This window comes from Carassius carassius, chromosome 7 (genome assembly GCF_963082965.1).
Source record: "Carassius carassius chromosome 7, fCarCar2.1, whole genome shotgun sequence".
NCBI lineage: Eukaryota > Metazoa > Chordata > Actinopteri > Cypriniformes > Cyprinidae > Carassius > Carassius carassius.
This window is the reverse complement of record NC_081761.1, coordinates 32,913,001-32,927,471: the sequence shown is the minus strand read 5'-3', so window position 1 is coordinate 32,927,471 and position 14,471 is coordinate 32,913,001. Positions and strand designations below refer to the sequence as shown.

At 38.1% G+C, this 14,471-nt stretch overlaps 1 protein-coding gene across 2 annotated transcripts in view; it reads left to right on the top strand.

The window, feature by feature from the left end:
• The window catches only part of LOC132143970 (lymphoid enhancer-binding factor 1-like), a 43,253-nt gene that overhangs the window by 21,495 nt on the left and 7,287 nt on the right, over positions 1 to 14,471 (top strand). Inside the window, exons 4-10 of one of the 2 annotated variants that reach the window (XM_059554640.1) lie at positions 1,900 to 2,032; positions 3,826 to 3,916; positions 4,411 to 4,530; positions 5,668 to 5,830; positions 6,415 to 6,522; positions 8,595 to 8,643; positions 9,571 to 9,611. In XM_059554640.1, coding sequence (XP_059410623.1) covers positions 1,900 to 2,032; positions 3,826 to 3,916; positions 4,411 to 4,530; positions 5,668 to 5,830; positions 6,415 to 6,522; positions 8,595 to 8,643; positions 9,571 to 9,605 — 699 coding nt within the window. In that variant the 3' untranslated portion in view covers positions 9,606 to 9,611. The remainder of the gene's footprint in view (positions 1 to 1,899; positions 2,033 to 3,825; positions 3,917 to 4,410; positions 4,531 to 5,667; positions 5,831 to 6,414; positions 6,523 to 8,594; positions 8,644 to 9,570; positions 9,612 to 14,471) is intronic. The other variant, XM_059554639.1, reaches the window with a different exon arrangement.

Below are 14,471 nucleotides of genomic sequence, written 5' to 3'. Positions count from 1 at the left end.
TTGGAACTCCGAGTGTTGTTGAAAGTTATCAAAGCTGAGATCTTTCCAGAGAATGCCATTCATATCATCGTCCTCCCTCTCGGCTTCTGTCCCATTTCTGGGAGACTCCAAAATTATGCCCCCTCCAAAGCACACTCGCACACACTCCTCCCGCCCCGTGGTTTTACAGCAGTACGTCTGCCGAGGAAATGGCACCCTACACCTGTCTCTCTGGCCAATTAGCTGGTCGGTAACCGCAACCTTTGCTCCCAAATTAGGACAAAACACTCAGTCATGCCTGTGGGAGTTTTGCCTGTGGGAGTTTTGCCTGTGGCATGGGTGGGCCGCTTCTTAGCCGTCTCGCCTCTCTCATGAGTTGTGCTGTTGAACATTCAAATACAGCTGAACCTTAGGAACAGCATGCAATCAATAACTGATTTTGTGCACTTTTCTCTCCAAGCGATTTCAATTATTATTTTTTTTAGATTGATTTCATAGGACATTTTTCATCTTTTTTTAATGCATATGGTTTGATCAAAAGCTGCTTTCAAGTGCTGCTGGGAATTTCCCACTCACAGTGAAAAAATTAATGTGTGTTCAAGTGACTTTGGTCAGAGTAAATCAGATTTATTGGGTAATTTCTTCCTTTTCTCTCTTGTTTTGGTCTTCCTAACAAATACAGGACACTTTTTTTAGAGCTATTGCAACTAAATGAAGGGCAAAGGCTGTGTATTAAATGTGTATTTCATTGTTCTCATGCCACCACATTGTTTAATGGTAAATAAGTTTGTCTCCTTATAAACTGGTTAAATCATATTTGTCTGGCAAACTTTATTGCTGTTTTTCTTGTAAGCTACACCAGTGTTATTTTAGTATCAGAGATATTATTGTAGTTTTTAATTATATTTTTTAGTTTTCATTTTCTCTGTTTTCATTTTCATAAGTTTTTGTAATTTTGTTGCTTTTTGTGGTTTTTATTTTTTGTAAAACTCTTTGTAGGTTTATCTTTTTTTTTAAATTTCAGTTTGTTTATTTCGCTACATCAAACTGAAAATGAGATATTGCAACTATATATTTTATTTATTTGTATTTTATTTTATTTTAACTTATTTCAAGTAATGAAAATAAATTTTAGTTTCAGTTAAGTTAACTATAATGATAATGTATATATTCAAAATTCACAATTGCAGCTGATGACTGATATACCAAATTAGTTTCCACCTTGATTCTTTAATTGATCCAAAGCCCCCACCTTTGACTTTAGGCTAAATGAAAATGCAAAGTTAGGCAATTATGACATTGTGCACATATCTTATAAATTCACTATTTTAGACACAAGACCGAAATAGATCTTCTGTAGGCCAGGTAAAGGAGTAGCTCACCAATTATCTAAAAAATTACTACATGTTCTTGAACACTGTGTACTTGATGTGCTTTTGTGGTGTGCTGAGCATTGCTTTGTGAGTCAGCTCAGATCTCTGTGTGTGTGTGTGTGTGTGTGTGTGTGTGTGTGTGTGTGTGTGTGTGTGTGTGTGTGTGTGTGTGTGTGTGTGTCGAGTCCGCTGCTGACGTGATTAACCCTGCTTAGTTCCACCGCAGACGGTCGGGGCTCTGTAATGAACTGGCTAATGATTCCCTTTGATCTTCAGCCCCGAGACCTCTGGTCTGCCTCTGCCCTGTGGCGTTCCCTCCCTCCCTCCCTGTTTCTCATTCTCTCCTCCTCTAACCCACACTTTGTTTCTCCCAACCCCCTTCTTTATTCATTTGGTTCTGCCCTAAAATCCTGCAGTACACAATCCACACATCATCACTTGTGAGGTGCTCAACTTTGGTGGCTCGTTGCCCAATTGTTCTGAGTCTGAATGCCCCGGTCACATTTGAGGTTGTTACAATGTCAGTTTTTCCCTCTGTGTTTGGCAGTCAAATAAGGTGCCAGTGGTCCAGCCGTCCCATGCCATTCACCCCCTCACCCCTCTGATCACATACAGCGATGAGCACTTCGCCCCCGGCCCACATTCGGGGCACCACCCACAGGACATCAATGCCAAACAAGGTAAACGCATGCAAACTGCACAAATACACTACTGTTCATTGCAAACTATTGAAGTCATTTAAAATCACAATGACTTATAGACACTGTCATTGGTCAGAAAACAGATAGTCCTGCCTCCAATCACGTCTGTTTAGGAATCTCAGGGAAATCAATGTACAAATGAAATGCTTGTAGTTGAATCTGCACATTAAGTTAGATAAGTAATTTAACATTTAAAAACATTTTATTATAAGAAGAATTCACATTTACTGCATTTTGACATTTTTGATTATTCAGTGGGGGATTATGTAGAATTTGTTCTCTGGGATTTGATTGAATTGAAATGTAGGCTCTGATATTATTGGTTGGTATTTTTTGGTTATATCCACAAAACCAAGAATTGTTTTGGATTGGCAGGGGAGGTTATTACTTTTTTCACCCCAAAATAAAAAAATCTGTCATTTTAATACACCCTAGTGTCTTTCCAAACCTGTATGACTTTCTTCTGTGAAACATAATATAATATTTTTTTTAAAATGTCAGTGTTTTTTGCCAATACAGTGGAAGTCAATGGTGACCAAAATTGGTTGGTTGCCAACATTCTCCAAAATGTATTATTTTGTGTTCCACAGAAGAAATAAATGTTGGTTTAGGTAGACATGACGCTGAAATAATTTTTTTTGGTGAACTTATCCTTTTTATTTGTATGTTTATGTTATTTCCTTGTGTTTTTAAGCACTCTTTCTTTATTATCACTGATACGAAGAGACATTAACTATATACTTTATAAGCTAACAGCTCTTTTTTACTAGAATCTTATTTCCCTCAAGTCAGTTGAAAGAGCTACATGTAGGGTTAACATTTAAAAGGGGCGGAGGAGAGGTTTTTGGCGGGCGTTGTTGCACGCGAACCCAACTCCATATGTGCTCCTTCCGGCTTACCCTCACCTCTGTGGCGAGCGGCGAGGGAGCGGGCAGACAGGATGTGATGAAGCCGAGGAGGTCTGGACAGCTATAAATAGCCTGAATGAGGCCGCATGCCACAAGCAGATTGACCAATGATCCAAAACTTCCTCTGTTTTCATACACAAACATGGAGTCACTTATTCATCAGACATAATAGGCTGAGGGCAGAATTGAAAATAATACACTTGTGAGAGTAGCCTTTTCAAGATCTTTTTTCATGTGTTTCATGATTCAGTCGTCTCACTTAGCATGGAAAGTCGGAATAAAATCAAAACCTGAATAGTGTTAGCCAGTAAATTAACGCAGTAATTCAATACCCATTTTAGTCATTTTCTGAACCAAACTGCTCCATTTGAAACAATGGAGAGAAAAATTATGAGTTGGATATGCAGGGGTTGTTTTTAAACTGCATGTTCTTGCTGTGTGTGTGTGTGTGTAAATATTCCTTGGGCTTTGTTGTTGTACACTGACGCCCCTTTGACAGTTTAATTTTGCCCTAGGGTCTTACTTCACTTTTTCCCTCCTTGATTTAAGTCTTTATACACAAACACAGTCTTGACCTTGGTGCAAATGTGTGTATGTAAGAGCGTGCATGCGTGTGTTTGGAGTGAAGTTGAGAAGCTTAGTACCGCAGGCCAACTGACAACCCTAAGCAGCATGAATCATATCAGCAGGGCTTATTAGAACAGCGCAAAAGTATTCCTAATTATCCCATGATCCGCTTATGCACCGCACCGGACCGTAGGGCCCGACTGTGGTGCCACACTGCTGCTCTCCAGATGTGTCTATCTCACACTAACACATGCCAATGTCGTTTTCTCATTTGCTCCTCCTTGAATCCTGATGCAGGTATGCCCAGGCATCATCCTGGACCAGACATTCCCAATTTCTACTCTCTTTCTCAAGGGGGAGTTGGACAGATGACCCCTCCGCTGGGATGGTGAGTGCACACATGGCCAAATGGTTATAATTAAGAGAACGTTTTTGGTGCTCAGGTTGTATTTGGAGTTATTTGTGTAAGTTGAAACAATAAAATTATCTTCGTATTTTATATTACATGACATTACATTACATCCCATCCAGAAGAATTGGGGAGGCATATTGGACATTTATTTATTCATTCATTCATTCATTCATTTACTTATTGGTGATTTGGCCATACAATCCCGAAGACAATTTTATTTTATTTTATTTTAATATTTGTTTAATAATTATATTTTAATTTAATTAATTTATTTGTTTAATTTAATTTAATTTATTTGTTTAATAATTGTATTATATTTATTTTAATTTAATAAAAATTTTAAAATTGATTTATTTGTTTGTTTTTATTTATGTATTTTTTCCTAGTATGAATCTTCAAAAGGTTAAGACATAACTATATCTGTGGATAGTAAATGATGCATTAACACACACATTATGTTTTGCTCTCAGGTTCTCTCATCACATGGTACCAGGCCCTCCTGGACCCCATGCCACGGGAATCCCCCATCCCGCTATTGTCAACCCACAGGTGAAACACGAACCACATCATGACACCGACCTGATGCACATGTGAGTATCCCATTTAATAAGCTGCTAACATTCTACAGCATGCTAAAAATGCAATCTATGCGTTTGTTCCCTCATAGCAAATATATTTACCCTGCTTTCATTATTTTGTTTCAATTTATTATTAATGGCTAATATGAGATATATAGGCTGATATTGTATATTTATTTGTGCTCATTTACATGTTTAACTAATTATTAATTAGTTTAATAATACTAATAAATGCAATCTAGTAAATCTCAAAATGAAAATATATTTTTATTTCATACCATACGTTACAATGTTGTGCATTTAAACTAGAAATTACAGATCTTATCATTCATTAATGAGTGTATGTCTCATTTTTTAAGTTTATTTTAAATTTGACCGCAAAGTTGAATTAAAATGTCAAAACTGGACTTTCCGGTGAACATGACACTTCTCTTTGGTGACATATACTTCTCTGATGACTTTGCAAGCTCACATTCATCTGCCTCCACTTTCGAGTACAATGCCCACATCTCAAAATCCAAGTTCTGCCCTACATTGTTTTTGTTTTTTTTATCTGTTACAATATGAAAGAAAGATCTGTCACTGTTTCTGTTTCATCATGATTTCAGTTTTTAAAGTTTTATTTAGAATTTAGTCAGACAAAATTGTCTTGAAATTTATTGTTAACCATTTATCCATTATAAGACATAACATGAAGTATCTGCTCCAGTTTTTATTGATGTTTATTTCTTATTTCTTTCTAATTTTGACTGTTATGAGCCATGCAGTTGGCTTGAGGTATCAGGTCCAAGTCAACAACGGGAGTGAATTACTGGGAGCTGTAGGGCTTGGGAGTCATTGAGTTGGAGGGAATATAAAGGTTTGGTTGCCATTACTGGTGAAGTAATCTCTTTGCATGAAAGCACCCAACTGGACATAATTAAAAGCTGCTGCTAGTTTTTCGGCACTGGCTCCCAGATTGTTCTCTCATGCAGTCCTCCGATTGGCGGCTGGAATCAGACATTCGGCGCTCTCACACTTCATGGCGTCGCTGTGGCAGCCGATTTCGCACCACCCTCTGAGCGTTTTTCCCCTTTGTATTTCCCTGTATCCATTAATAATTTGTTCCCCTCTTTTTTTTTAACTCTTTCCTCCTCTTTGTTTCTCCAGGAAACCTCAGCACGAGCAGAGAAAGGAGCAGGAGCCCAAAAGACCTCACATCAAGAAACCTCTAAACGCTTTCATGCTGTATATGAAAGAGATGCGTGCCAATGTGGTGGCCGAATGCACGCTGAAGGAGAGCGCCGCGATCAATCAGATCCTCGGGCGGAGGGTACGTATCTGATTCATGGGTCACTTGCACCATGTGACCTCCTTCACAAAGAGGTCTACTGTAGTTAGCACTTCTGTCTAACTAAATTTTACAAGTACACCAACACACAAGTTGACAGCTCGGAAATCTGGGCAGGTAGCGTCTTTAACGCTCAATTTTGGAATTGGAAAAAGAGGAACCGTTAAACATATTTAATGCTTTAACCAAAGCCTCTGCGGTTTGAGGCGGCTAGCCACAGCAAAGGACTGTTTTGCGGCAGTGTGGGGTAATTGCACCCTGACATGGTTTGAAGTAAAGCGCCGTTAAATTGGAACCAGTGTTTTGATATGAAATCAAAGTTTTTTTTTTTTCTTCCTTTCTCTCATCGTTGCATATGTTAATCTCTCCATCATGTTCCATTCCACCCCCAGGCGCGCGTGCACATGCACTCGAACACATTTAGCCACACACACACGCAATGTTTTAGAGTTAACAAAGATTTTTAGCCAAACGCCAGCACGCGTCTCTTTGGAAGGAACTTAAAAGTGCATGTCAGTAATTGACTACCCCCCCCCCTTTCTCTAATCTCCCTCTGCACTGAACAGTGGCATGCTTTATCTCGGGAAGAGCAAGCTAAGTATTACGAATTAGCCCGCAAGGAACGGCAGCTCCATATGCAGCTCTACCCAGGATGGTCTGCCAGAGACAATTATGTAAGTGTCCACACTAACACACACTGCCTGAGAGTGAGAGTTGTGTCGTGTGTTGATTGCATGAAAGTAAATATAATGCTTGTCTTTAAAAGTGAAAAATATAGTTTGATTTAGTAGTCCAAATGATAAACTGTTGGAAAATAAGTTTGAGGTTATGTCAGAAAAGTCTAAAGGGCTATTCAATTCAAAGTCTGATACTACAACACAACAGTTATAGAACAAAATATTCAAAAGTTAGATACCAGCATTTCTCTGATGCTTGAATTAAAGGGACAGTTCACCCAAAAATTACAATTGTCATATTTTACTCACTGTCCACTTGTTCCAAACCTGTATGAGTATCTTTTTTTCTGTTGAACACAAAAATAAGATATTTTGAAGAATGCTGGTAACCAAACAGTTGACAGTAGCCATTTACTTCCGTAGTACTTTTTCCTTATTGTGGAAGTCAGTGGGCACCGTCAGTTTTTTGGTTACTACCATTCTTCACCATATCATCTTTTGTTTAAAAAGAGAAAAGAAACTCCCAAATTTTTGGAATAAGTGGAGTGAGTACATCATGACACAATGTTTAGGTAAACTTTCCCTTTAATTGACAATTTATATTTGTTAATTTAAAAATACATTCTTCATTCATGAGACACAAGCAGCACAGATTTGAGTAAATGGCTCATAAAAAAATGATTGCATTGAATGTAACTGTTTGCGTACAGTTTGTTGATTTACTGAATTTATTCTGCCTGAGTTTCATAAAAGGGTTTCCAAATACAGACTGAATTTCTGTAAATTGTTTCTAAAAGCCTTCTTGTGTAAATTGTTGCATTGAAAGTGATACTTTACTAGGTTTTATGACTGATTTACATGAATTTGTTCTGATCAAGTTTCATAAATGTGCACAAGAAACCAGAGCAGATTGAATTTGTTTAAACTGTTCATAAAAACATTCTTGCACAAACTGTAGTTTTGTACTGATTTACTTATAATGATTTTATGAACGACTTTAACTATTTGTTCTGTTTCTATCATAAATGAAGCTCAGAAACATGAACATAATTTTTGGTATAATAAGAAATTGTAAAAATGTTTTTACGTAAATTGTTAAATGCAATAATTGTTTTTTTTTGAATGACTGATTTTTGTTCTGCTTATGGCACATGAATGCCGATTTCATTTTATTATAATCATGTTATGGTCATGATGTGAATGCTCATTAAAAGTTTCTACATTTTTCATGAGTGTCGCTCCCAAGCTCTTACAGCTGCCACATACTAAAAGTTTTCCAGAAGAGACATATTGCTAACCATTTTTTCAATGTTATTACATTTATACAATTATTCCTTTAGTTTATACAAATGTGGCAGATATCAAGGCTGTTAGCTTGTAGAATTCACATCCAAAATTTATGTTGTGATGACAACTTTGGACGCTTAAGTTTTAACCGGCGTAAATCTCACTCAATACAAAGTGCCAGGATGTTCTGCTAAAACTAAAACCTGGCTTTCACACTAATCACCAAATGGAAAGGCAACAGGGCTAAAAAGAAATGCTTCAAAGACAGATGAACTTTCATCTGCACTCATATATTAGTGGTGGGAGCACACTTGTATTTAATAGTGCTAAGGATTCTGAGCATATCCCTGCTCTGTCATAGACATTTCTACTGCTCTGGGCTTCATGGTTCTGTCAGCCAGGGCTAGAATACACAGATTAGTGACTGAATAAGTGGATTATCAGACTTTACAGCAGGCAACCAAAGCGTGGCTCATATTGGACTGCAAAATGAAAGTGCGGCGCTATCTATACCTATAGTCATCCTGCCAGGGGATTTTGGGTAAGCTACAAATCCTAAAGCAGTCCAGACTACTCACTCTAGAGGAGTGTTTGTCATGTCAATTGGAGCAGGGCCAGATGTTTTATTCTCGTTTAACTTTCTGATTGGTGATTAGGCCATGCAATCCAGAAGAATGAGGAAGGAGTTTGAGATTTTATTTTGAGTATTTGGACCAATTTTTTTAATATCATTTTGTCATGTTTTTGCAATTCCGGTTCATATTCCTGTGGCTATTTTATAGGGGAAAAAAAAGAAGCGGAAGAGAGAAAAGATCCAGGAACCTGCTTCAGGTAAGATTTCAAAACCTCCAATCCCTGCTGTAATTTGTCCTGTTTCATTAATGTACGCACTAACTTAGCTTCATATGACTTAGTGTGTGAATATTGTGGTAAACTGGTTAATGTTGGGATACTGCATTCTCAGTCACCTTCACACTGTCAGTTTCAATCATAAAAGGATGTTTTTCTAGTCAACATGAACATTTATGAATTGAAATCGTTGTTGGTTGCCTGAAAATCCACAAGTCTGCGGTTTATTGTTCTGTATGTTTCTTTAATCTGTAAATTGTGCAACATTATGGACAGTACACCCACCCCACCAATCCATCTTTCCATCTACTCTTCACAATTAAGTCTTTAGGATTAGTCTGTTTTAAAGTCATAATGCTTCCGTCAGTGCTGCTAACTTTTCTATTTGCCCTTTTAGAAATGCATTAGTGATGTGTGCGTTAACATTTAACAATTCACTGGCAAGTTAAAGGAATAGTTCACACAAAAATGAAAATTCTGGCTTCATTTACACTAATGTTTTTCCAAATGGATATGACTTTTCTTTCTTTAAAGGAACATGAAAGGTGTATTTTTGAAAAAAAGAGTAGCCTGCTAGGACTGTCAAGCTACTAAATGACAAAACTCTCCTTAAAGTGTCCATATGACTGATTTGTAAGCAAAACTTTTCAATCGTTTAATCCAATTTCCAAGAATCAACCTGTATGATTCTGTTCAGTGAAAGAAAGAAAATCCTTAACATTGGAAATGACATAAGGTTGAGTAAATGATGAGAGATGGTTCATTATTGGACGAACTGTTCCTTTAATGAACAATGTTAATGTGTTAACTAGTTGTCAATGTAACCTACATTGACAACTAAGACCAGAGATGGACTTGGGTGTTATTTGGAGGCACATCCTGGTCATTAAAAGCTACGATTTCCTGCAGGTACAGGCCAGAGAATGAAAACGGCGTACATCTGAACAATGGTAAGAGCCTCTTCCATACCTCCGGTTTGATTGAGTCATGATGTGGTAAACTCCCGATTTTCTAATGTGGTTCTTAGCAATCTGGAAAAACACGAGACTAATCCTAAAGGCCCACTTTGAGTTCACCAATCAACCATTCAGTGTTGTATTGCGAAAGCTGTTGTTTGCATCGTGCGAGTGTGTGCAAACTTTACAGGGTTTCCTCTTCCGAACACCCTGATTAATTGTGACAAGTCATTTTTCTTTCCTAACCCTGTTTAAGAACTCCATTACATCCCTTTTCCTGTAGAGTGATGTGTGGCTTGTGGCATTGGGTGGCGCGTGAGTGTTTTCAGAAGAACAGTGCTTTTTATCAAGAACAGTTTGCAAGCATACCATTTGTTTGAAAGATCACAGAACAGCGTAATCTCGACAAAGTCAGCTCAGAACATCAAGTCCACACTATCAGGTTTCTTTCCTCATTCATTTCTTCCATCTTTAATATTTGGCATGCAGCATCAACATACAATCCTGTGGCTCACGGCCATGTTGGACTGGGGCATTTTTCGGTTTGTGTTCGAGAACATTTGGAAACTGGGATGGTATTGAAAGAGTCGGCCCAGATGTAAGCTAACTCTTTAAGCATTCACCCATATGGCCCCCATGTGTTATCTAGCCAACCCTGTGAATGAACGAAGCCCTTGCCAGCATATTTGGCCTGCGCTGTGCTTTTTAATTTTCTAGAGATTAAACTAGCAACTGGCTTGAAAAAAGTTAGTTCTCTACACAAAGAGGAGAATCATCTCAGGTGAAAGGCTAAGGAATTTCAGCATCAAGCACAGTAGTAAGCAAGGGAAAATATCAGTTTTCTCCTGGTCTTGTTAAGTCACCTCACACATCCTGTAATTCTGCTGCTTTTTGCCGTGAAAGCTGCGTAGATGTGACAAATCTGGTCCTACCCAAAAACCTACAAGACAAAGGTTTTTACGGTTGATTAGTTCTCTACCCTGTGGCTTGCGAACACAAATTGGACTGTTTAGCACTCTTTCCTTTTTTTTCTGTGGGCTGCAATAGCTTTGAAAATGCAGCTAAAAGGCGCTGTATCTTCGATCCAATAATTAACGTGCCAAGCGAACTGCGAATGGACGCCCCAACTGATTCATCGTGGCAGCTTTAAACTAACATGCATAAAAGAGAAGATATTGCTACCGCTTGTCAATTTATGCAGATCTGACAAACTGAGAAACATCACTTTTGTATTTTATATTTGTTCGCCTTCCAAATTGTAGAGTGTGCAATTTAATAGTTTTAAACAAAAAAGACTGATAATATTTTTGCTAATGAAAAGGATCATAATAACATACAGCTGTGGGAAAAAATTCAGTTAAATTCAGCATTTGTAGTTAAAATATCCAATTGAAATTTAGTTGAAGCAACAGAGCATGATAATATTCCGCCGCTTGTTAATTTATGCAGATCAGACACGCTGAGAAACATCAAATTTATTTAATATTTATTAATCTTCTAAATTATATAGTGTGCACTTAAATATTTTTTTTATTAACAAAAAAGAGTTGTAATATTTTTTATAATGGATAGGACGGCATTCAACAGTGCAAAATAATATCCAGTTAAATCCAGCATTACCAGTTATAACAGAATATCCAATTAAAAGACAGTTTTGTTTTAATTTTTGGTGCATTTAAGACAAAATACACATGCATTAAATATACAATATCATTAAAATGTTTGGGTCAGTTTTTTTAAAGACATCTGATATTCACCAAGACTGCATTTATTTGATCAAAAATAAAGTAAAAAACATTAATATAGTAAAATATTATTGGAATTTAAAATAAATGTTTTGTATATATTCTATTTTAATATATTGAACAATGTAATTTATTCCTGTGATGCAAAGCTGAATTTTTTTAGCATCATTACTCCAGTCTTCAGTGTCACCTGATTCTTCAGAAATCAGTCTAATATGCTGATTTAGGTCTACTTGTGCTACTTATTATTTTAGTGGAAACTGTGATACATATTTGACAGGCATTTATGTAATATGTAAGGCATTTGAAGATTGCTCATATTGGTTATGGAAAATGGGGAATTTCTCATGGAAAATTTTAGGTAAATCCATGGGTGTTTTCACCATTTTATTTTAGGTATGAAGAACAGGTTACATCTTATTTTAAAAATGCCTTATAACACATAACCCATGAAATAAAAATATACAGTCGTGGCCAAAAGTTTTGAGAATGACATAAATATTGGAAATTGGAAAAGTTGCTGCTTAAGTTTTTATAATAGCAATTTGCATATACTCCAGAATGTTATGAAGAGTGATCAGATGAATTGCATAGTCCTTCTTTGCCATGAAAATTAACTTAATCCCAAAAAAACCTTTCCACTGCATTTCATTGCTGTCATTAAAGGACCTGCTGAGATCATTTCAGTAATCGTCTTGTTAACTCAGGTGAGAATGTTGACGAGCACAAGGCTGGAGATCATTATGTCAGGCTGATTGGGTTAGAATGGCAGACTTGACATGTTAAAAGGAGGGTGATGCTTGAAATCATTGTTGTTCCATTGTTAACCATGGTGACCTGCAAAGAAACGCGTGCAGCCATCATTGCGTTGCATCAAAATGGCTTCACAGGCAAGGATATTGTGGCTACTAAGATTGCACCTAAATCAACAATTTATAGGATCATCAAGAACTTAGAAGAAGGCTTCAAGTCCAGCAAGCGCCAGCATCGTCTCCTAAAGAGGATTCAGCTGCGGGATCGGAGTGCCACCAGTGCAGAGCTTGCTCAGGAATGGCAGCAGGCAGGTGTGAGCGCATCTGCACGCACAGTGAGGCCAAGACTTTTGGAAGATGGCCTGGTGTCAAGAAGGGCAGCAAAGAAGCCACTTCTCTCCAAAAAAAACATCAGGGACAGATTGATCTTCTGCAGAAAGTATAGTGAATGGACTGCTGAGGACTGGGGCAAAGTCATATTCTCCGATGAAGCCCCTTTCCGATTGTTTGGGGCATCTGGAAAAAGGCTTGTCCGGAGAATAAAAGGTGAGCGCTACCATCAGTCCTGTGTCATGCCAATAGTAAAGCATCCTGACACCATTCATGTGTGGGGTTGCTTCTCATCCAAGGGAGTGGGCTCACTCACAATTCTGCCCGAAAACACAGCCATGAATAAAGAATGGTACCAAAACACCCTCCAACAGCAACTTCTTCCAACAATCCAACAACAGTTTGGTGAAGAACAATGCATTTTCCAGCACGATAGAGCACCGTGCCATAAGGCAAAAGTGATAACTAAGTGGCTCGGGGACCAGAATGTTGAAATTTTGGGTCCATGGCCTGGAAACTCCCCAGATCTTAATCCCATTGAGAACTTGTGGTCAATCCTCAAGAGGCGGGTGGACAAACAAAAACCCACTGATTCTGACAAACTCCAAGAAGTGATTATGAAAGAATGGGTTGCTATCAGTCAGGATTTGGCCCAGAAGTTGATTGAGAGCATGCCCAGTCGAATTGCAGAGGTCCTGAAAAAGAAGGGCCAACACTGCAAATACTGACTCTTTGCATAAATGTCATGTAATTGTCGATAAAAGCTTTTGAAACGTATGAAGTGCTTGTAATTATATTTCAGTACATCACAGAAACAACTGAAACAAAGATCTAAAAGCAGTTTAGCAGCAAACTTTTTGAAGACTAATATTTATGTAATTCTCAAAACTTTTGGCCACGACTGTACAATAAAAATATTAGGAATAATTTCAGGGTACAGAATTTTCTCCCTCACACATCCCACTTTTCCTGCTCATAGAACATTTTCACATCCTCTTCTTGTTCTCAACTGTGTCTGTTTGTCAGATTTAGCTGTGAGAGCTTTTGTCTGACTAACCCTTGTGATTTGCAGACTTTGAGATTGTTATCTGAGCTGAGGCATACATGCCCTCTGGGCTGTTACTTTTTGGCCACTGTGCATTTTTTTTTATTTTTTATTGGGAACGGGGAAAGCCATGTAACAATGGTGGTCTTTTAATGAAAGCTGGCTCTGAAGATTTAGTCAGTCATTCAAAGAAGCCAAGGTTGTGAGTCACCAAAGTCTGGCACATTTCAACATGCTGCTTTGTTGCCACCTGGACATTGACACTGACTGTTCTGCAGCTTTTCGATTTAGATTTTTATAGCAACTGCATTCTTTGCCCCAAATTTGATGTAGTTGGCAGGCCCTATATGAGGTTTACTATTGGGAGTGGCTGACTGAAGGTTTGAAAGCTTTCAGTGTTCCAGGGGGCAACAATAGTGGGGCAGTGTGGGAAACCATTGGAGGTGCGGGCTGCTTTGGAGTTCATGGCCTGCTCTGTGAAGAAAGTGCTGTTGGACAGCTGTGCCCGAATCGGGTCGTCTTTACCCAGCTCTGTGTCTGTGATGAGTGAGGCCAGAAGTCAGATGTCAGCCTTTGATGAAAAAGCGTGAGAGAGAGAAACTAAAAGTCCCTTGTGTGGCGATGAGAGTGCCTTGTCTCTTCTTAATGTCCACTCTGCTTCAACCGCATGAATGACAGAATTACTGATGCCCTTTGTGTCTAAAAATCCTTTTTATTTGGAGTGGGCTGGGACTGTGTGCCTTGGGTTGCTTTAACAGGTTTGGATTGAAAATGTTTGGACCTGAACTGGGGTTTGGTAAAAACTTGTACCTAGAAATGGTCAGGGTTGGGTATAGAATTAGCTCCCTTTCAGTTAAATTTTAATTGAACTGGCCACACCCAACAGGAAGTTGAAATGAAATTTGAATTCAAATGACAAGAGTACAGAGAATTTACACTAGAAAGTTTTGAGGAGCAGGGCTGAAGAACACTTTCCCAATTT